Raw genomic sequence first — 21,401 nt, forward strand, 5'->3', positions numbered from 1 at the left:
AAATGAGGAGAGTCAAACTTTCACTGTCCTCAGGTTGAGGAGACATGTTCCTGACTGTGCTCACTTGCTCCCATCTGTCTCAAGTCTTGCATTTCTTTTGCTCTGAGCATCTGCACTCCAAGAAGGTATGCTCTTTTTCTTTCACTTCCTTTCTTTTATGGGTGATGACCTGACATCACTCTGAGAAGGAGGCTTAAGGTCACGGTAACAGCATCACCCCTAATGGCTTAGGCAGAAAGGTGGGGCACAAGGGGGCTCTGCAGGTAGGAGACTCTGGCCCCTGTGCCAAAGTCTCAGGGGGACACGTTTCTGCCCGAGGGCTGCTGTGCCTTTGCACCTTTACATCCTGATGGTCCCTGAGGGTCATATCTCCTCAGGAATCCTCTTAGGAGGATGGAAAGGTGGGGCTGGGGATGCGGAAGCCGTAATGGTGACAAGCCATTCCGGGTCTGCTGGCAGCTGGGTCTGCTCACTTTGTGTCCCCGAGAGTCAAAGAAAAGGCTGCTGGAGACGTGAAAAGCCCCCCCCCGGTCCACCTGCGAGCCACTGAGAAGGCGGTGGTCTCAGTCTGCAACCCCCCACCCCCACCCCAGGGGCGTGGGACATTCGTTTTTAAAGCACGGGTGAGAAGGGGGGGGACTCCTGCAGCCAACTGCTCCAGGGCTGAGGAGGGCGCGTGTGATGGTGAGGAGGGCTGGTGGGGTAGGGGTCGAGGCACCCAAACGCCTGAATCCTCTGCCCATCCTTCTCCACAGAGAAAGAAAGCAGGCTTGCGAGATCACTTCCTCACTCACTCAGTCTTGAAGGGTCCAGGGATGAAATCGTGCTGAAATCCTCTCTTTCGGTTTGGGAGAAAACGCTAAGGATTGAAAAGGGATTGCAACACAGGCTCTGCTTCCATGGGCTTTAGACTTGTCTCACCGCCACCTTCTCGTTTCTCTCTCCTAGGGCAGCGGCTTCGGTCTCGGGGGTGGCAGCCGGGCGGCCGGGCCGCGGGGGATGCTCTTACATAACTGCTCGCGGCGTCCTGCTTTCTCGCGCGCTCCTGCACCGCGGGGTGGGAGAACCCGGCAGCGCGATGGAGCCCGGGCGGGCGGTACCCGACCCGGGCCGCCCCGGCCGGCAGCGGAGCGCGAGGAGCCGCAGGAGGAGGGCGCGAAAGGCGGTGGGGGAGGTGAAGGTCAGTGGGTGTGAAGCGCCGGATCCACACCCCCCTCTCTCCCCTGTCCCCTCCTTCCCTTCCTCTCCGTCCCCCTCTGACGTCTGGAGCTGGCAGCTCCGCGGGTTCCGCATTCCCGACCCCTCCCCGCCGCCCAGGGGCCGCTATATAGCCGGGGCTGATGCAACCCGTCCCGCCGCCCGCCACAGCCTGCGGGAGGGACGCTAGGCGCCCGCTGCAGCGGCGGCGGGGCTGGCGCCTCGGCGGCTCCCGGGCCGGGACGGGCCTGGGCACCCGGCGGAGCTCCGCGGCCGGGCGGCGGCGGCGGCACTGAGTGGGCACGGCGCCTGCAGCCGGGCCCCGGCCCCGGGGGCGCCACCTCCGCCTGCGCCTTCTGCACGGTGGGTGCGCGGGCGCGCTCTGGGGGCGCTGGGGCAGGGTCGGGTGGGGCGCGGCACGGCGCTCCGAGCGGAGCGCACCCAGCCCCGGGACCCCGCTGTCCGCGGGAAGGCTCCAGCAGCCCCTGGACCCTGAGCTTTCCCCGGTGGGGCGCTGCAGCCCGGGCCCTTCCCGCGAGGCGGCTTGGCTTCCCTTTGGTTCCCTCCCGGGGACGGGAGGCTCCGTCCGCTCCTTGGGCAGCTGGGGCGCTCCTCCTCCCTCCAGCGCTCTCCTCCCGGGTCCGTTTGCAGTTTGTAGGGAGGTGCTCTTCTCGGGCGGCGGGGAAGGCGGGGTGAGTGGGGAGAGAATTGCCCTAGGGAGACGGGCAATGGGGGTGGAGACGGAGGGTGAAAGCCAAGAAGGTGCAGGGCGGTGGCGGTGGAAGGATGACAGCACCCGGGAGAGGGTGCTGAGAAGGGCGCAGGGTTTCGATCCAGGGCAGAGAGCTTTCCTCAGGGCCGTGTCTCCGGGTTCCGACAGGGAGGGGTCCGAGGGGCAGCTTGGGGTCCCCTTTCGGCTTCCCTAAGCCCCCATGCCCAGTTACATAAGGAGGCGAGATAACCAGCTCCTCCTCTCTGGCCCAGCCCAGTTTAGAAGGCTCTCTTCTGACCCTCTCTCCTCGGAGGAGGCTTCAGGAACTGGCCCTTTCCTTGGACTTTTGGACCTAGGGCTGGCAGAACCATATTTTGCATGGGTCAGTGGGAGGTGCTGGGGAAGGGAAAGGCCTCTGCTCTCCTGCAGGGGTGGATGGGTATCAATGGGCTGGAGATGGAGGCATTAGTGGCTGGGTTGGCTGCAGTTGCCCAGTTGCCTGACCCTTGCCCAAGGTGCTCCCCTCCCAACTGGTGTCTAGGGCATTGGGCTGTGGCCTGACTACATATGCTCAGAGCAGATGTGGACAGGCCTGTGTTCCAAAAAGGTTTGTAGACAATGTGAGTGTGTATACGCCTGTTTAAATCTTGGTGAACTCTAGCTGCCGAAGTCTTAGTTTGGGAAGCATCAGAAACTGTGAAGCTTTGAACAGTGATTGGGTCCCTGCCTGCCCTTAAAAGCCTTGATATGAACAGTGCTTACATATCACCCCCCCACCTGCACCCCCAATTTCCCTGTGGGTTTTTAAAAACACCTCCAGTGCTTTCATCTTTCCAGCAAATCTGGCTGCAGCTTGGATGGGGCAGCTTATCTTCCTTTGCAGGTTTCAAAGAGGGGAGTTTAAAAAGGTATCAGGTGTGAGCTTGGCTCTGATTTTCTATAAACCCGAGGACCGGGGAAGAGAAGTAAAATCGATTCTCAGGCCTCTGGGTGGTTGAGGTTTTGCTTTGTTTAAAAACAGGGAGGATGGATTTCTCAAAGGCTCGCCTGTTCCCCTTCTGCTTTGGCCCTGGTTCAGAGCTGCAGGCAGCTCCAGAATCTTCCTGAAGAGCTGGGTGCCTTGTGATTTGAAGAACTGCTGGAAGGCATGGGCGTGGAGGCCTCTGGCTTTCCTCCTAAGTCGCTTGCAGCCACCTCCAAGGAGATGTGTAGATAAGTGGTGACAGTGTCTCCTAGGGATGGGGCGGGACAAGCGAGTTGGCCTTCTCGCTCATTCACTGCCTAGCTTTTGCAGCCACCAGGGAACACTCCTGTCTCCCTGGGGCTCGTGTTGTCTCCCCCACCTGTTTGCACGATGTGTGGGCGTCTTTTCCAACCTGCAGAACCCTTGGCAGAATGGGAAGGGCTGGGCTCTCCTGGTCTTGCTGGTCTTGGGACTGCTGGTGTTGTAACGAACCTCCTCTCGCGAGCCTGTGTTTTCAGCTCCACTCTGGAAAGGAAGGGGCCAGCGCAGACTCGAGGCTAGCCAGCTCTGTGTTCATTCAGCCCCAGCTCACTTGTGCAATCAGAGCCAGTGCTGAGGGCACGTTACATTCTTTTTGGCCTTTCTGTTGCAGGATGTAGTTTGCTTTTTTTCCATGCGAATGAATTATGTTTGAAAACCGAAAGGGGAGGAAGAGAAAAATAGAGAGAGTGTGTATGGGTATGTGTGTGTGCACATACCTCTATAGGCAGGGGGAGAGCAGCAGGCACATTATTTTTCCATTTTCCTTTAATTAAGTCTCTGTGGAGGTGTGTTTGAAAACAGAGGGTCTCCTATGCCTTTGAGGAGGGTGAGAACACCGTTTTGGCTGCGTCCTGGGCCATATGCAGTGTATGGTGGCCAATGAAACTGGGCCTGGCTCGTTCTGTTGCTTGTCTTGGCAGCCAGTTCCATGGCTTGTGTTACCAGCTCTGGAACGTAAGGTCTGCCAAGCAACGTGTGCTTGAGCGTCTGTGTATGCGCGCGCAAGTGTGCGTGTGCACACTCTTATGTGTGTGTGTGGTTTGGCCTCTCAAAGCTCAGCAGAGACAAATGCCTTAGCGACCCAGGCTAGGAATTTTCAGGCTGTGTTGCTTTGGCCTCATTGCTGGCTGTGGGAGGCCCAGCCAGAGCCCACTGTTCTGGGGGGCTTTTTAGTCTGTTTTCTTCCTGCATCCCATGGGATTTCCGTTGGAGAGCTCCATTTCCAAAGCTTCAGCTGGCCAATGACATTTTAAAAAAAGGGCCAAACTGTTTCTTACACACTGTGTGTATGTCTCTGCAGCATGTTGTACTGTGATTAACTCCTGACACCAAGGAACAGAGATGGGGTGAGGATGAAAGGACAGAAGTCTTGCTCAGTGGCAGTACCTTTCCAGCTTCTTGCTGCCTGGGATAAGGATTCCTGATAGAAATAATTTCATATATATTTATTGAGCATCTACTTTAAGCAGAGAAGAAAGTGGTATTCATGGACAGGGTCTTGTGGGAAGCATTTCTCTGGCCTCCAGGGAACAGCAGGAGTCCCCTGAGATGGTTCCAATTTCTTATATGGCTGGGACGGCTCTGCAGGATGGTATCTGCCACTTGCTTCTCCTGACCTCTCTTCCCTCTCATGTTCTTCTTGGGAGGACCCCAGGAGTAACTGTTTCCCAGCAGTGCAGACATCCTGTGCCTGGAAGGGCACAGAAGATGCTGGGCCTCTGCTTGCGGTGGTGGGAACCCAACAGTGGGCGACCTACGCAGCTGTGTTCTGGTCTGCTGGGTATAAGAATGCTTAGGAGAAACTGAGGCAAAGGGCAGTGCCAGGCCTCCTTTCTGCACTTCTGTACTCAGCTTTGACCTAGCTCCCTTTGTTTCTATTCTGTGGTATTGGCCTGAATGCAGGATGGCTCCTTGGGGTTTAACGCTGGGAGGTAGGAGAGCAGAGAATTCTTTGGGGGGGATCCTCTCCATGGCAGTAGAAAAGGGAGCTCACTGTTAGATGAGAACAATCCAGAAGGGACCTAGGAAGAGTCACCTAGCATTACCGACCCTCCAGGAATGAAAGCCCTTGTGGCTACACTGATGTTGCTTTCATTAGGTGCAGGCATCGTTCTAGGTACTTTCCAGGTATTCACTAATTTAACACTCTCAGCAGCTTTAGAGGGCAAACACAGTTATTGTTTCCACTTTACAGATGAGGCACAGAGAGGTTAGGGAACTTGCCCAAGGTCACACAGCTGGTAAGGGGGCAAATCTAGAATTCGAATTCAGATGATCTGGCTCCAGAGCCCCCAGCACATTCCTCTGCCTGTGGGACAACCATCTGGAGAGGTTCTTTGTTTGCTCTTACCCTCTTACCTTATTTCCTCTACCCTTTTGTCCTTCACCTTCTGGAAAGCTGTTTGGCCTAGATCATTTCTGGTGCCAGGAGAAAGCTCAACTCAGATGACCCTCTTAAATCCAAGCACAGGTTTGGTGTCTCAGTTCTCCATCACTATGGAGTCAGCACAATTATTTTCTGTGGTCACTGGGCTGGTAACTTTCTGCCCCACCTCCACCTGCATAGGTCCCTGCTCCCTGCATCCTCTTCCTCCTGGGAATCTTCCCACACGCTTCCCCCTAAGACCTCTGACTGAGTCTGGGTTGCCAGCTGCCTGCTTTTGACTTCCAACCCCACTCTTGCTCCTGGGGCTTGACCCTGTGAATTCCCCTGCTCCTTGGACTTCCTTGGACTTCCCTCATTCTGCCTCTACTTTCTCTTAGTGCGGACCTTGCAGCGTCAGGCTGTCAGTGCCCTCTTGCTCTTGGCTCCTGAGGCCAGCCCAGGCCAGCTGCTTGCCTGAAGGGGAGGGGACCTACCCTTCTCAAAGGGGCCTAGGGGACTTTACAGCCTCCCGTAAACCTTTGTTTCTAGGAAAAGAAAGTTCATGATGCAGATTCGAAGTTTCTCTTAACTTGCTTTTCTTTTTTATATATACCCATCATTATTCTCGGATGCAGCTACAAATTATTTGATACTTTCTGATAAGAATAACCCTTTCCATGTCTGACCCATCAAATGAAAACTGGTTTATAGACACTTCCATTTTCTTTTAAAAAAAGGTATATGTGGCATCTTGCAGATTGTACATACAATAAACAGAAGAAAAGTAAGCGGGGAAAATGTTTAAGTTTTATTTTATGTAGATCTGTCAGATGCCGAAGATAACGGAAATGACTCTTCACGTTAATATCTCCTAATAGGGTCCATTTTCTGGACTGGATTATATTTTGTGGCTTTTCTTCTACTTGCACAGTGCACCCCCACCCCCACCCCCAAATGGTGTGCCTTCAAGTTCCCGATCGAAGTCCGAGTAGAGAGATGCAGACACCAGGTCTTATTTTCAGGTTCTTACCCTTTGTTTCCATCTGGTCCCTTTTTCCTTCCAGCTGACTTATAGGGAGGTGCATGAAACCACCTATAATCGCAGGCTCCACAACAGTTCAAGGCCCACTGTGACATGCTGAGCCCTGTCCGTCTTTTTCATGCCTTGCTGATCTGTCCTCCTCTTGGATCTGTGGACCACCAAACTTTTCTTCCCCAGCTAGCTTCCGAGTCACTCCTGCCAGCCCCCAGCTGCCAAAGCCTTGTTGGATTCTAGGCCTGTCTTTGAGGCACAATCCCCATTTTCCAGTGCTGGTCTTCTGCCAGCGTGTTGCGCATGCTTTTTATTTATGCATCCCAGTTACTAAAGGAGGCAAGGAGGGTGTTTTTCTGCCCTTCCAACCTTTTGGGATCTGAGGGGGAAGAACTTTGGGTCCTTCTAAAGCTTTTAGTGTGTAGTTCTCCTCCGTTCCTTATTAAATTGTTTTCACATGGAATGGTCAGTTTGGGGGATAATGTCACTCCTTGTCACCTTCCCTGTGCCTTCCTGAAGTGTGTAAGTTCTCCTGGCTGTTATTGTTTTCCTGCACCACCACTAACCCTTATAGGTCTCTAAGTCACATTCAGTTGTTTTATTTTTTAAATCACCAAACTTGCTTTTCAGCGTTAGATCGTCAGCCATTCTTTCCAGTTAATGAGGAGCCAGTTATGAGAGGCAGCTGCTTCAGCAACTCCATCTTTTGGCCCCCACCCCCTAAGAAGTTTAGGATGACTTCTCGCTGGTGAATGTCAGCTGTTATGGTTGTCTCCTAGGAATGGCATGTGTTAAGGACTTTGTGGTTTGTGTCTGAGCAGTTAGGGACTCCTTTGCGGGAGAGGGAAAGAGAGGGGGGATTTTTGCTTCTACAAAGGAAAGCCTGGTGCCTGGTTCCCTGGGTGAGGCTCATCATTGAGATGAGTTCACAAGGGAGCAGGAGGCTGTGCTAAGACTTTGGAATGGCAAGAATTTATGAGACCATTGCTCCCCAGGGGTGGCTACCTCTCTGGGGTTCCACAGTAGCAGAGAATTCATTATATTTTGGAATTGCTTGTTAGTGTCTCATTTATACCATCTGCATGAAAACAAACAGAAGCCACAAGCAATCTGGGAGCGTATCATTTCCCAGAACAGAGTGGGGTCTGGCTTCCATCTCCCAGAGATGGCTTATGCAAAGAAACATACAGAAGTCTCTCTAGTATTTTTCTTGGGGTCTACTGTGGGGATGAATAACATGGAGGTAAAATTTGTGGCCTGATAATGAGCATCTAAGCTTCCAGACACAGATCCTTACCCCATTCACTGAATTTTGCTCTATCATGAATTTGTTGTCATTTGTCTATTCATTCATTCAGCTATCTTAGATACTGAGGTCACATGGGGAAAACAGCCAGCCATGTGCAGGGAAGCGCTAGGGCTTTTGGCCAAGTAGGAGGTTTCACTTTGCATCTTTGCCTTCCTTTGTACCTCGAACATGGTACCTGTTCCCTGTTCCCTGTTAGGGGCTGTATCCAACTGAAACTCCAGGCACAGAACATTTTCCAACTTCACACCTATGGTCTGTTTTGATTGGTTAAGGATCATTTCCATAGTCGCTGACTCCTTGTAACATTAGTCAAGGTCTGTGAGAGGGAATTTTCTAGGTTTTTCTCTTCTGATGAGGAAGATGTGTCGGTTTGACCCAGGTAGCCTAAAACCACCCCTCTGCTTGCCAACTAATTACATGGAAGGGCCCAGCAATGTTTTGTCAAACAGGAATGGGACCTTGCACTTGCCCCTGTCTTGTTCCCCCTGGAGGAAGGCCAGCGAGACACGGCTCCTCTACCATGCTCTGGAGTGGCCTGTCCTTCTGTCTTTACCTGCCACCTTCCGCAGTGAGTGATGTAGTTGGCTTGGCCATGAACTCTGACCTCCGTCAGACCACTTTTCTCTGTTTGGCAGTTAATTTAAGCATGTGGCCTCAATCTCTTGGGGCTCTCTGCCTCCCAAAAGAGTAGCCCTGAGGGTAGCTCACAACCTCTTGCCCCCATCCAGATTCTCAGTCTAAGCTTCAAGAGAGGCATAAACTAGGGAGCTCATTTTGGCCATAAACTCTGCATTGCAATCCTGGCTCTGGAGGGTGGAAGAGGTGACCCCCTTGCTGACCCTGGGCTCCAATCCAGGTCATGCTTAGGGAGGGTCATAGCACATTGAACAGCCACCTGTGAGAGGTCACAGGAGCCATTTGTATGGCTGGGCTGCCTCTCGAGCTGCCATAGAGTTGTTCAGGGAACCTCCTAACCTGGATTTCCATGGGGGGCAGAGTGACAGATCCTCTGTGCAGGAGAATGATCCTCCCCTATGGGCATTAGAAGGTCATTCGTTCTGCTGAGGGCATTGACATCCTTTGGGTGTCAGGAGGAGAAACAAAAAGGGCAGGGTGAGAAAACAGTGGTCCTAAAACCCAGGGACCAGGAGTCTAGGCCTGACTCTGTCCTCTCTATCTGTGTGACCTTAGGCAAGTCACTTAACCTCTCTGAGCATCAGTTTCCTCATGTGCAAAATGAGGAGGTGGTTTAGGTAAGTAACAGGGCTCCTCCAGGTCGAAGACTATAATTTGAGATGAATGAATCTCAGATCCTTTTCTGAGACAGCCAGGGGGACACTGGGTACTAAGGAGGGGGAGAAATGATGTGGGGTAGGAGAAGGGGCTGAGAGGACCAGGTGTGGGAGGTAGAGTAGGCAGAGCACAAATGATAGAACCTGGAATCATGATGAAATGCAAACTTGAGTGCAAGGCCAGGAATTCTGTTCAAATGACTTTACGGACAGGTACAGCAGGGCTACTGAGGATGAAATGCGTATCCATTGTCCATTCCCAGGCACCTTTGTTGAAACAAAGTGATGTGTAATAGAACTCTTTGTAGTTGGAGAGGACGGATTATTCCACCTCCTCTACTGAGAGTTCAGAACTTATTGAAAAATAGACACGGGAGTTGGATAGGGAACCTAATTTCACTTTTTTTTTTTTTTTTTTAATTGACAAAACGGGACAGGATCAAGAATGCAACTTGGTTTATGGTCAAAAATGGGCTCCCTAATTTATGCTTCTCTTGAAACTTAGACCTAGAATCTGGATGGGGGTAAAGGCTTGTGGATTACCCTCAGGGCCACTCCTGTGGGAGGCAGAGCACCCCAAGAGAGTGTGGCCATATGCATAAATTAACTGTCAAATAGAGAACGTGGTCTGATGGAGGTCAGATTTCATGGCCAAGCCAACTACATCCCTCGCTGTGGAACGTGGCAGGTAAAGATGGAAGGGTAGAACAAAGTTTTCCTCCCAATATTTTCAAGACAACGGGGGTTTTAATTCTATGGTCCTGTGCAGAAAGATGGGAAGGAGGAGAATGTTTTCCTTTATAGGACTGGAATTCAGAAGCAGTTTTGAACTAAAACTCTGCTTACAAGTCTGCTTAAATGCCAAGACTGTGCACATCTGATCTCCCTATTCCCAGTGTCTGGTTCCTAATAGGGGATCAATAATCACATGGCTGGCTGGACGGATGAATTGATGAGTGGTTGGGTGGGTGCATGGGTTGATGAGTCTGGCTTTACTAGAAGGCAAGCCTTTTCACTGTCGCTTTTGTCTTGAAATGACCATTTCTTACCCATGCGCTTCCCAGACTAAAGAGAAGAAATAAGAATTACCTTGGTGTTAACCTGTCTGATTTTGTCCTTTCATGCCTAGATCTTCCTTTCCTTGAAACCCTTCTGTGCCTGGCAGAGCTAGACTATGCATTTGCTGTGAAAATGTAGAGTCTGTGGAGGAATTTTCTAGTAGTGGGTTCCCACTGAGAAAGCTCATCATGAGTAATTCTGTCTCCTTTGCCTCAGTCTCTTTCTCATAGATTCCAGTCACACACACACACACACACACACACACACACACACACACACTCATCTTTAACTTAGATTTTCTTCATCTCGTATTCAGAGTGTCTCAACAAGTATGCAGAATAGGATGTGTGATCTGAGAGGGGAGGCACCATGCCAAACCCAAAATAGCTCCCTCTTAAACAGGTGCAAAGGTGCTTGAAATTCCACCGCTATCATTCACTCTCTTTGGAGGTAATATATTGCCGTTTAAATCCCAGCGCCACCAGTTTTAACTGCAAACCTTGAGCAAGTTATCTTTTGAAGCCTTGGCTTCCTCCTTTGTGTAAAGGGGTCTGACCCAGTGTTATGGGGCTGATGGAAGGATTCCTGCAGTCTATGCTGAAAAAAACGTGGCCTGTGATTGGATTAAGCATTGCCAGCTTCCAGCTTTCCTTAACAAAACAAAACAAAACAAAAACGCTCACATTCCTGGGGCAGCACCAGGGATAACCTTGAGATGAATTAATTGATCAAGTTTTCCTCTGTAAAGTTCGGGCTTAGGATCAGGTTTGGGGTGGGGTGGGGGTGAGGGTCGAGGGCAACATTGGTGAAAGAAGGGAGGAGATCCTGGTGAGACGGGCCCTCCAGGAGCTGCTTACCAGCGTGACAGCACGGATCCCTTTCTTCTCCCTCTCGTTCCAGGCTGGACTGCCGCTCCCCCTGCTATGATGCCTGGGCAGGTCCGGGACCCTTCCGTGACTGCGGGCTCTCTGCCGGGGCTCGGCCCCCTGACTGGTCTCCCCAGCTCGGCTCTGACGGCCGAGGAGCTGAAATACGCCGACATTCGCAACATCGGGGCCATGATCGCCCCCTTGCACTTCCTGGAGGTGAAACTGGGCAAGAGGCCCCAGCCGGTGAAGAGCGAGGTGAGTGAGCCGGGAGCTGGAGGCCTGAGCCTGGAGGCTCTAAGCGTGGCCCGAGGACAGCAGCATCCGCGGCACCTGGAGGCTTGTTAGAAATGCAGAATCTCAGACCCCACCCCAGACCGGCTGAGTCAGAATCTGCATTTTAACAAGATTCTCCAGGGATTCTTAGGGCCGGATGCTTAACCCAAAAGAAGGACGCTGAAGATAACAAGAATGAATAATAATAGTGTCTGGGCAAGTTCTGTGGGGTGTTTTGAGGATCAAGGGAGATAAAGCAAATGTACACTTGCTTGAAAAGTGTAAAATAGAATGTTAGTGTGGGGTTATCTGTTAAAATCATGATTATTAGTCACATCTTTGCCCCCAGTTCACTGGCCCCAGGCTGGAGCTGAACAGGGGATTTAGAGGAAAATCACCGAGCGCCATCTCCCTTAGCTGGTGTCTGCAAAGTGCCCCCCACCCATTTTCCCTTCCCCAGGTCCTTTGCAGCTGCACCTCTCACAAGCCTTGCTTGCCCAAGAGCAGCTCTTCCCTTGGGACAGGCGAGAAGCGGAAGTCCCCATTCAGCATCTGCGTTTGCACACCCCAGCTGTCCTATCCATGGTGGCGATCTGTTCAGAGGCCTGTCTCGGGGAGGGTGTCCCTCCAGCAGATTCATTTTGGTCTGGTCTGCTGGAGTAAGCAGCTCACCTGGGAGGGAGAAGGACCCAGTGGTGGAAGGTAGAGAGGTGGCTGGGGTAGGGAGAATGGGGACGCATCTGCAGCTGCCCTGCTGGATGAGTGTTCCTAGGCAAACGTGTGCCTGAATGGGGGCTGAGGGTTGGAGGTTCCAGAGGGAGGGACTCTTTTTTTTTTTAAATTTATTTATTAATTTAAAAAAATTAACAAACGAAATGGGAGGTACTCTTGAATGGAGCAAAATCTCTGGGGTACTGGCTTGAGAGAGTTGGATTTATTATGCAGTGACTATTCCGTAGCCCCTACACTCCACCTCCCTGACCCTGTGGCTACCATAAAGACTGGAAGGAAAGGCACGGGCTGCTGGGGGCTCAGTCAGGGGTTGCAAACTGGCCGTTTGTGGGCTCGCTCTGCCTCTCAGATGCGTTTTGTTTGACTGGTACCGTGTTTTAAAAGAAACAACAACCTAGACTTCATTTGAAAATTTGGATTTTAATCTTTGAATTAAAAAAATGGGACGGTCTGATCAAAGGGTACCTGCTCTGGCATGGCGACATCTAAAGGGACTGAAGAGAGCCACTTAGCGAACAGGAAAATGCCCTCTCTCCAGTTTGCCAGAGGCCCCCTGCACCTCCCTTCTTCCTTGGTTCTGCTCCCCCCACCCCACTCCCTGACTTTTGCATTTGTTACCCCCAGCTGCATTCAGGTACCCTAACTGCCTGGCTCCTACTGCAGCTATTTGAGCTGAGACAGCTGGATTAAGTGCATCCTCCGTGCCCACTATAGACTGTTGATTAGGAGATGAGAGCCGACTGTGATTATGTTCTTCTGAATTGATTTTGTAGATGACATGCTGCTCATGGCTTTTCCTGACTTATTTAGCGTTCTGTTTTCTTTATGGAGGATCCTTGCCTTTTGATTCTCTGCTATTCACCTTCTCAGCCCCATAGCTTGAAAGCATCCGTCTCTGGGTCGCTCCACAGTATAACTGCCATTAAAAGCCACCAGGGAGCAGTTCTTTGGGGCACTCAGGCTGTGAGGCTGTCGAAGAGGGAGGCGCCTGGGGCAGGGGGGACCCAGTTATCGCCGTTCCCCTCTGCCAAAGGCATTTCCTTTTTTTAGAAAAGACCTTTATTTGGGTTGGGTATTTTTATATTTCGCAGCCACCCCCAAATTGGTGGCATCTGCCCTGTACCTGACAGTGACGTTCGGTCCTCACAGGCACCCACAACGCACACCCTCTAAGCCGTGAAAATAACAAGCCTTTTTTAGGGCGTATTTGCATGTCCTCTCCCTCACTATCAGACTGCAGCTTTGTGGGGGTGAAGAGGCAGGATGGAACAGTGGACAGACGTTGTGCTGGCATTGTATAAGGTCAGCCCTGCATGGGATCTGACCTCTAAATGGTTCCTAGGTCAGACCCAAGGTGAGGCACAGGTCATGCTCATTTTCAGAGCAACCAAAAAATAGGGAACAAGGAGAAAAACTTGCTGCTAAAGAACCTTATGTTCCTAAGGTTTGTTTTCATATGGCCAGCTGCCTTTAGTGGCCTGAAATCGACATCTTAGACTGGTAGAATTTCTTGAATAATAAGATATTAGCTCACATCTATTAAATACTTGCTATGTACCAGGCCCAGTGCTGCTGAGTACTTGACATCATGAGCTCCTTTGCTCCTTACACAATCCTGGTGACCAGTTATCCCCATTTTAGAGAAGAGCAATTGAGGCTTAAGGAGGCAGGTTAAGTCACTCAGGGAAGTGGAGGAGCTGGGGCCTGAATGACGACGATGATGATGCCAGAAATAGCCGTGTCTCACTTGCACCGAGGGATGTATGCACCAGCAATGAGGCTAAGCACTCTTCATGAATTATCTCATTTAACTTTCAAAGGAACTCTACAACATAATTGTTCTTGTTCTTGTTATTCCCACATTATGGATAACGTCAAAAAGGTTTAGAGGGGTCCAAGGTCACAGAGCTGGGAAATAAGCTCAGGCAGTCTGACTTTAGAGCCAGAGCCTGAGCCTTACGCTGTGCTGCCTCCTGTGCCTTCCCTGCCCCCTCTGAGCTTATAATCAGCACTCTGTTTGGGCTGGGGAGCCCAGTTGAACCTGGCCCCAGATGCTCAATCATTTTGATGACATGGCCCGATTAGTGCTGAGCCCTGCATTTCTGCAGCCTCCTCACCTCCCAGGCCCTGGAGAGAAAGTGGGCCAGTCTGCGGCTGCAGACAGCAGTATCTGAGCTTGCTCTTGGACTGTCCCCTTGCAGAGGCCAGGAGTCTCTTAAGCCATGTCCAAATCATGAACCACACTGGTAAAAACAAATTGGAGAAATTGTAAGGTGCTTTATGCTGATGCTATTAACTTTAGTGTTAAACTCTTTTGGTGTCAACTGCTTGCTGGCCATCCATTCATTTGGCAGGTGTTTGTTAACCACCTACTATGTGCCAAGCATTGAGCTAGGCACTGAGAATTGAACCATGAACAGAGTAGACAATGTCTCCCCTCACCGGGAGTTCACATTGTAGTCTGGGAGGGACAGGGTGTGTTAAAAAATAAGCCTTAACATACAGTATAAAATATCAGGTGGTGATCAGTGCCATGAAGAAAAATTAAGCAGGCTAAAGGTAGAGAGTAGCAAGACTGCTCATTTTCATGGTTGGCCGGGGAATCTGGGGATGTTATATTCTGGGTTCTGGGATTGTTTGAGCCATTGCTTCTTTCTTTGCCTCTTTGTTCTTCTTTCCTTTCCAATGTTGTTTTTCAAGACAGCTTTCCTTCCTGGCTTTCCCCAGAGCTTTCCTTCCTTCACTGTTCCCTTCTACAGCCTCTTACTGCTGGGCTTGTCAACCCACCAGTCCTTGTCTGCCAGAAGATTTTGGTTTTTCCCGTGTCATCACTGAGTGGGTGGCTGTGGCTACAAATGTCATACCTCTTCGCTAGGTCTGGAATGCATTTTGGTAGGGAGGAGATGGAAGCCAGAAGCCCCACCCTGACACACACACACCAAACACTCAAAACATGCTTGACCCCCTCACCCTCTGTGCTCCTTTGCAGTACTCAAGTCAGTTCAAGGGAAGGGGGACTTGATGACCTTAGAGCAAAGAGGTTGCAAACTCTCACTCCATGAGTAGGAGTCAGCCTACAGATGAATTTTGTTTGGCCCTCACAGTGCGTTATTGGTGTGTGTGTATGTGTGTTTTTAATCGAATAAGTTGCTATATTTAAAAGTCAGGAAATGTGGGCTTTCTCGCCTCTCTTAAAAAAACCCAGCAGAATATCTAGCCACTTTAAGCCACACCCTTACATGCAACGAGAGTACGAGAAGCTGGAGCTGAGTAGCAGGTGTTCACTGCACTAGCAGGCACTCTTTAGTACGTCACAATCCCCGCTACTCCCTATTGCCTAAATCCAGCCCGCTTCACATGGTGGGCTGCATCATAGCCTGCTTTTGAGTTCTTGGACTGGGTAAGGGGGCCAAGGGCAGGGATTACATTTTCTTTCTTTCTTTCTTCTTCTTTTTTTTAAATTTCCATTGCCTCACAAGGATTCTACATTTAACAAATGCTTGTTGGATTGAAGATTAATTAGCTGCATCAACTTGACAAGTCACATAAATTTTCTGTTCCTTAATTTCTATATCTCTCAATTATACCGCAAAGCATTGCCAATTTTTTATAGTCTACTTTTTTTAGAGCAGTTTTAGGCTTACAGAAAAGTTACACAGAAAGAACAGAATTTCCTTATACTCCCTGCTCACTCCCCCATACAGTTTCCCCGTTATTAACATCTCACATTAAGTGTGGTACATTTGTTACAAATGTCAAACCAAGATTGATTCAATATGATTAATAAAAGTCCATAGTTTACATTAAGGTTCATTCTTTGTGTTGTGCAGTTCTCTGGATTTTGACAAAGGATAATGCCATGAGTCCATTATTACAGTACCATACAGAATAGTTTTACTGCCCTAAAAATGTCCTGGGCCTACCTAGTCATTCATCCCTTCTCCCTCTCCCTGAACTTTTGGCAACCACTGATCTTTTTACTGTCTCCACAGTTTTGCCTTTTCTAGAATGTTATGTAACCAGAATCATACAGTATGTAGCCTTTTTGAACTGGCTTCTTTCACTTAGCAAAATGCGTTTAAGTTTCCTTTATGCCCTTTCGTGGTTTGGTAGCATTTTTTCTTTTCATCATTGGCTAATGTTCCATCATAGGATGAACCAGTTTGTTTATCCATTCACCTTTTAAAGGGCATCTTCGTTGTTTCCAATATTGGGCAATGAATAAAGCTGCTGTAAACATTTGTGTGCACATTTTTGTGTGGACCCTAGTTTTCAGTTCATCTGGGTGAATACCTTTGAGCACGTTTGCTGGAGCATGTGGTAAGCCTGTGTTCAGCTTTGTAAGAAACTGTCCATCTGAGTTCCAACGTGGCTGATACCATTCTGCGTTCCCACCAGCTGTGATTGAGAGTTCCTGCTGCCCCACATCTTTGTCAGCATTTGGTATTGTCAGTGTTTTGGATTTTAGCCATCCTTATAGGTATATCTCATTGTTGTCCTTTGTTTTCCTAGTTCTGAATTTAAGCGGCTTCAGGCAGAGAAGAAAACAGAACACAATGAAAAATCAAATCACCCATTCCCAAACTTAGCTGATCATTAAAACTGTCTGGGAAACTTCTTAAAAACACAGATTTCCAGACCCCACCCCAGATTCCTGGGATCAGAATCTCTCAGGGTTAAGGAGAGCCAGGGAACCTGTATATTTAGTAAACCCAGAGATTACTCAGATGCATTTGTGAACCTGGCTTTAAACCTCTTGTGTCCCTGCGGGCTCTTCTGATCCTTGTCAGGGAGCATTCCTAGGGGTTCACCTTAAGTAATCAGTGTTTACATACCATCATGGACTGACCTTTCAACTTGGTACAGCTCCCTGCACATCTGCACGTATTCCCCATGGTGACTGGATCCATAGCCTCACTGTTTTTAGACCTGTTTAAGAGACCTTAGCTCTTACGGATTTCACATTGGGGATTTCTCACATTCCCCATGGATTCTGGAGAACCTTTAAAAGTCTTTCACCATGGCATCTAATGAATTCGAATTTAAATCCATGGACTGCTGGGTGACCATGGAAGGCTGGTCCCCTCCCAGCCATAGGTGGTCTTCCCAGAGTCTGGTCAGAAAAGAGACCAAAATATTCATCCGTGTTTAGCCTAAGTACAAAATGTTGCCCCAAATCAGCCGATATGCTTAGTAAATGTTGGCCTAAGCATGCTTCTGTTTTTAGTGATTTAAATCATAAAAGCAGCCCACTGACATTTTTTTTAGCAAGCATTGCATAATTGGCTTTTAATTTGGGGCTCTTTGGAATAGTCTTGGCCTTCTTCCCCCTGACTCAGATGCTTTTTCTGTCTCATTCTTGCTTGGCAGAAAGAGAGATCCAATCTGTCCCTTCTTGGAACAGAATCTCCCAACTCATCTTTGAAATCCTGAGTTTCCACTTTAGTTCCGCCACTTTGTTAGCACATCTTTAAAAGCTGTTAGCTTTTTTTTTTTTAACAATTAAATTTGAGGGAGCATGAGTGATAGCTAAAGGAAGCTCTGAATGGGCTTTTAATTGGTCCCTGTGGTATCCAGTCTTATTTGGAACCATACCCTGAGCTTTTAAAAGGATTCTGAAACTTTTATTTAACATCATAAGTTGGTCTCACATACTATCATCCTAATACCGGGTCCCTTAGATGGAGGTGGCAGTAGGGACATGGCTGGATCTTTATGTTCTTAGCAGAATTCAGACCTCTGAAAAGTTCAAGAACTTTTCTTCGTTTCTCCATTTATGAGATGGGGGTGATAAGTATGTAACTCCATGGTTTGCTGTGATAATTAAATGAACTAATGTGAGTAAATAATTTCACATAAGGCCTAGAACTCAATAAGATGTCCAACAATGTGATGGTGGTTCACCTATCAAATGTGTTGATTAGGCCAGTTAGTTTTTATCATTGATTTGAAAAGTGTTCCTTGGGTTTTTATTTCCTCGAGAGTACTTTGCCCTTGGAAGTAGAGGGTGGCCTGAGTGTGGGGAGATGCCCAGATGTAGTGGGAGCAGGGCACCCACCTGGCTTCCTAAACAGAGGGACTGTCTCCGGGCCCTGGGAAGAGCTTAAGCCTTTGTTTCAAGCCTGTGGGCTCAAAGTCCGGCTGCATTGCTCATTCCGTTTGACCTTGGACAAGTCAGCTGGTTGGAACATCAGTTTCCTCATCTGTAAAATGAGGAAACTAAAAGTCATAGAGTTTTGTTGTGAAGATTAAGTGAGCTGCTGAATTTAAAGATGACCTTTGGCTAGATTGCAGTGTACCGTAAATTACCTTTATTAAAGTGTGTGTGGGGGTCTGTCTGTTGTGAATCACCTATTGTGACAGGGCTGGCCTTTCCAATGTGTTGGGCCTTTGATCTGAGCTTCAGAAAAGCAAACAGATCTTCCAGTTTCTGGTTGTTTATGCAGTTTAGATGCAGCTGGAATTTCAGCTATCACAAACTGTGAATCAAAAGGCTCTTCAACCCTCTGTTTTCTGCTAAGCTACCTTTTGTGAACCCTTATCATATTTTGTGCCGTGTTAAATGATAATGCTGGATTCTCAACAGCAATCAGTTTTTTTTTTTTACATGGGCAGGCACCGGGAATCGAACCCGGGTCCTCTGGCATGGCAGGCAAGCATTCTTGCCTGCTGAGCCACCGTGGCCCACCCAGCAATCAGTCTTTAAGCAGCCTTGTGAAGAGGCCTCTTTTGTCAGTGTCAGTCCTCTTACTTTGCCATCCTAGATCCACTGGCATCAGGACTCGGGACTAGGGAACAGTCCTCATGGATGAGGCTCCTGTGATTGTACAACTGGATGAGGCCAGTCAAGTCTCTCTCCCTTCTACTGTGACCAAAAGGCACAGACAACTTGGCCTGATATCGGAGCACAGAGACCTAGAAGGACATATGGACAGATTCAGGCAGGCTAGGGAGTGCAGAGAGTGAGGTCATGCGCCTCCTTTGGGTTTAGTGACCCTTTAAGTTTGCACCCATGCTGCCCTATGCTGGGGCGCATTGTGCTCTGTTCTGTAGCTGTAGAGTCCCATTTACTAAGCTTGTTGCATGGGTGGTCTCTGGATGAGAAGCTCCCCTTGGCTTGCCTCCATAGCCCTTCCTTCCCAACCCCCAATAAAAAAACTTGCTCCTTTATAGCAAAGCAGGACTCTCCATTGGAACATTTCAACTTTGGAGAGGTTACTGGACATTTGAACTTTAATATTCTACGTTGAAAAGATGGATGAGATGGACCATTACCTCACGCCATACAAAAATTAACTCAAAATGGATCAAAGACCTAAATGTAAGAAATAAAAGTATGAAATTCTTAGAAGAAAACATACGGGTAAATCTTCATGTCTTTGGATTTGGCAAAGGATTATTAGATATGACACCAAAAGCATGAGCACCCACAGCAAAAAGAGACAGATGGGGATTGCATTAAAGTGAAAAACTTTTGTGCGTCAAGAGGTTACCATCGGGCCACAGTGGCTCAGCAGCAAGAACACTTGCCTGTCATGCCAGAGGACCCGGGTTCGATTCCTGGTGCCTGCCCATGTAAAAAATAAATAAATTAATTAATTAAAAAAAAAAAAGAGGTTACCATCAAGAAAGTGAAAAGAGAACCCACAGAATGGGAGAGTGTTTGCCAATCATGTATGTGATAAGAGACTTGTATCTAGAATATATAAAGAACTATCACAACAAATAACACAATTGAAAAATAGGCAAAGGATCTGAATACACATTTCTCCACAGAAGAGACAGAAATGGGCAATAGACACATGAAAAGATGTTTCATATCATTAGCCATCAGGAAATGCAAATCAAAACCACAATGAAAAAAAACCACAATGAGATACTACTTCATACTCACCAGGATGGCTATAATAAAAAAGACAGATAAGTGAGGGTAAGGATGGAGAAAACTTGGAATCCTCATAAACTGCTAGTGGCTATATGACATGCTACAGCTGCTTTGGAAAACAGGCTGGCAGTTCCTCAAATGGCTTAACATGGAATTACCCCATGACCCTGCAATTCTGCTCCTAGCTATTTAACCAAGAGAAATGAAAACATAAGTCCACTAAAAAATGTGCACATGAATTGTTTGTAGCAGCATTACTCATGATACCCCAACATGAAACAGCTGAAATGTCCATCGATTGGTGAATGGACAAACAAAATGTAGTACATCCCTACAATGGAATATTATTCACTCATAAAAAGGAACGAATACTGATACATGCCACAGTATGGATGAACCTTGAAAACAAATGAAGGAAGCAGTCACAAAGGACCATATGTTGCACAAGTCCCTTTATATGAAATATCCAGAATAGGCAAATCTATAGAGACAGAAGGTAGATCAGTTACGCTGGTTGCCTATTGGTGGGGAAATAGAGGGAGCAGGGGATGAGAGCTGAGCATTCAGGGTTTCTTTTAGGGATGATGGAACTGTTCTAAAATTGATTGTGGTGATGAATACACAACCCTGTGAATATACTAAAAGCTATTGAACTATGTACTTGAAGTGGGTGAATTTTATGGGATATGAGTTGTAGCACAATAAAACTTTTAAAAATAAGGAAGACTAATAGCTACCTCATAGGGTCGTGGGGAGGGTTAAAAAGGATCATGTATGTAAAAACTACACAGCAAACTGGCATGTAGTGAATGCTCCAGAATTAGTAGCTGTGATTCTTAAACTGCCTTTTTAGGCCATCAGCAGTGAAAAGCCAGGAGCTGGTTGGGGGTATTTTCCCTCTTTCCTTTTTATTGCCAGTGGCCATCCAGAAACAAAGAGATGAATCTCACAGATTTTGTATGCAAGCTTGGAAGAAATATATATGGAAGGTAGTTTTTAACCCAGGCCACCCATTAGAATCACCTGAGAAGAGTTTACACTATATTGACCTGTTGCCCAGAGATTCTGATCCAGGTGAACTGGGTGGGGCCAGCAGGCGGTTCCACCCTGTAGTCATTGTTGCTACCCCTGGTACAGCAGAAACCAGTTCAGGTCTTTGAAGGGGTGAGGACATCTGGGTTCTAGACAGGAGACTCACATGACCAGTGCATTTTATGGTTTGCAAACTGCTTTTGCAGGCTTTGTGTCCTTTCCTCTGTTCAAAAACCCTATAGGGTAGGTATTATTAGCACCATTCGCTGTTAGGTAGCTCAGGCATAGAGATTAAGTAACTTGCTGGGGTCACATTTTAAGAAAATAATTTAGTTTATTCTATTAGAAACAATCAAAAATTAGATCCGTACAGTATCCGTACCCATTGGTTATCAAATCTGACATCTTGGAGAGAACAAGCAAGGTCACTGCTGGTGCTGTTTCAGGTAGACTTCAGAACATAGCTCTTCCTGCTACTTCTCTAATTAATGAATCTCCTGAGAGTGCAAAGCAAGCTGATAAACCATTTATATATATAGGTTATATATATATAGTAAAACCATGTATAACTACTGATTTGTGTCAGTCAGGATTTTTTTTTTTTTTTGTAGTTTTGTACAAGGAAAACAAAAGATGG

At 48.2% G+C, this 21,401-nt stretch overlaps 1 protein-coding gene across 1 annotated transcript in view; it reads left to right on the forward strand.

Moving 5' to 3' along the window:
- The first annotated feature begins 1,501 nt into the window (after nt 1-1,501).
- Nucleotides 1,502-21,401, forward strand: part of JDP2 (Jun dimerization protein 2) — a 40,724-nt gene continuing 20,824 nt past the window's right edge. The window contains exons 1-2 of the mRNA XM_077123095.1: nt 1,502-1,560; nt 10,874-11,097. Of these exons, the coding sequence (XP_076979210.1) occupies nt 10,897-11,097 (201 nt within the window). The 5' untranslated portion in view covers nt 1,502-1,560; nt 10,874-10,896. The remainder of the gene's footprint in view (nt 1,561-10,873; nt 11,098-21,401) is intronic.

The sequence above is a fragment of the Tamandua tetradactyla genome, chromosome 12, assembly GCF_023851605.1.
Source record: "Tamandua tetradactyla isolate mTamTet1 chromosome 12, mTamTet1.pri, whole genome shotgun sequence".
In the NCBI taxonomy this organism is placed as follows: Eukaryota; Metazoa; Chordata; class Mammalia; order Pilosa; family Myrmecophagidae; genus Tamandua; species Tamandua tetradactyla.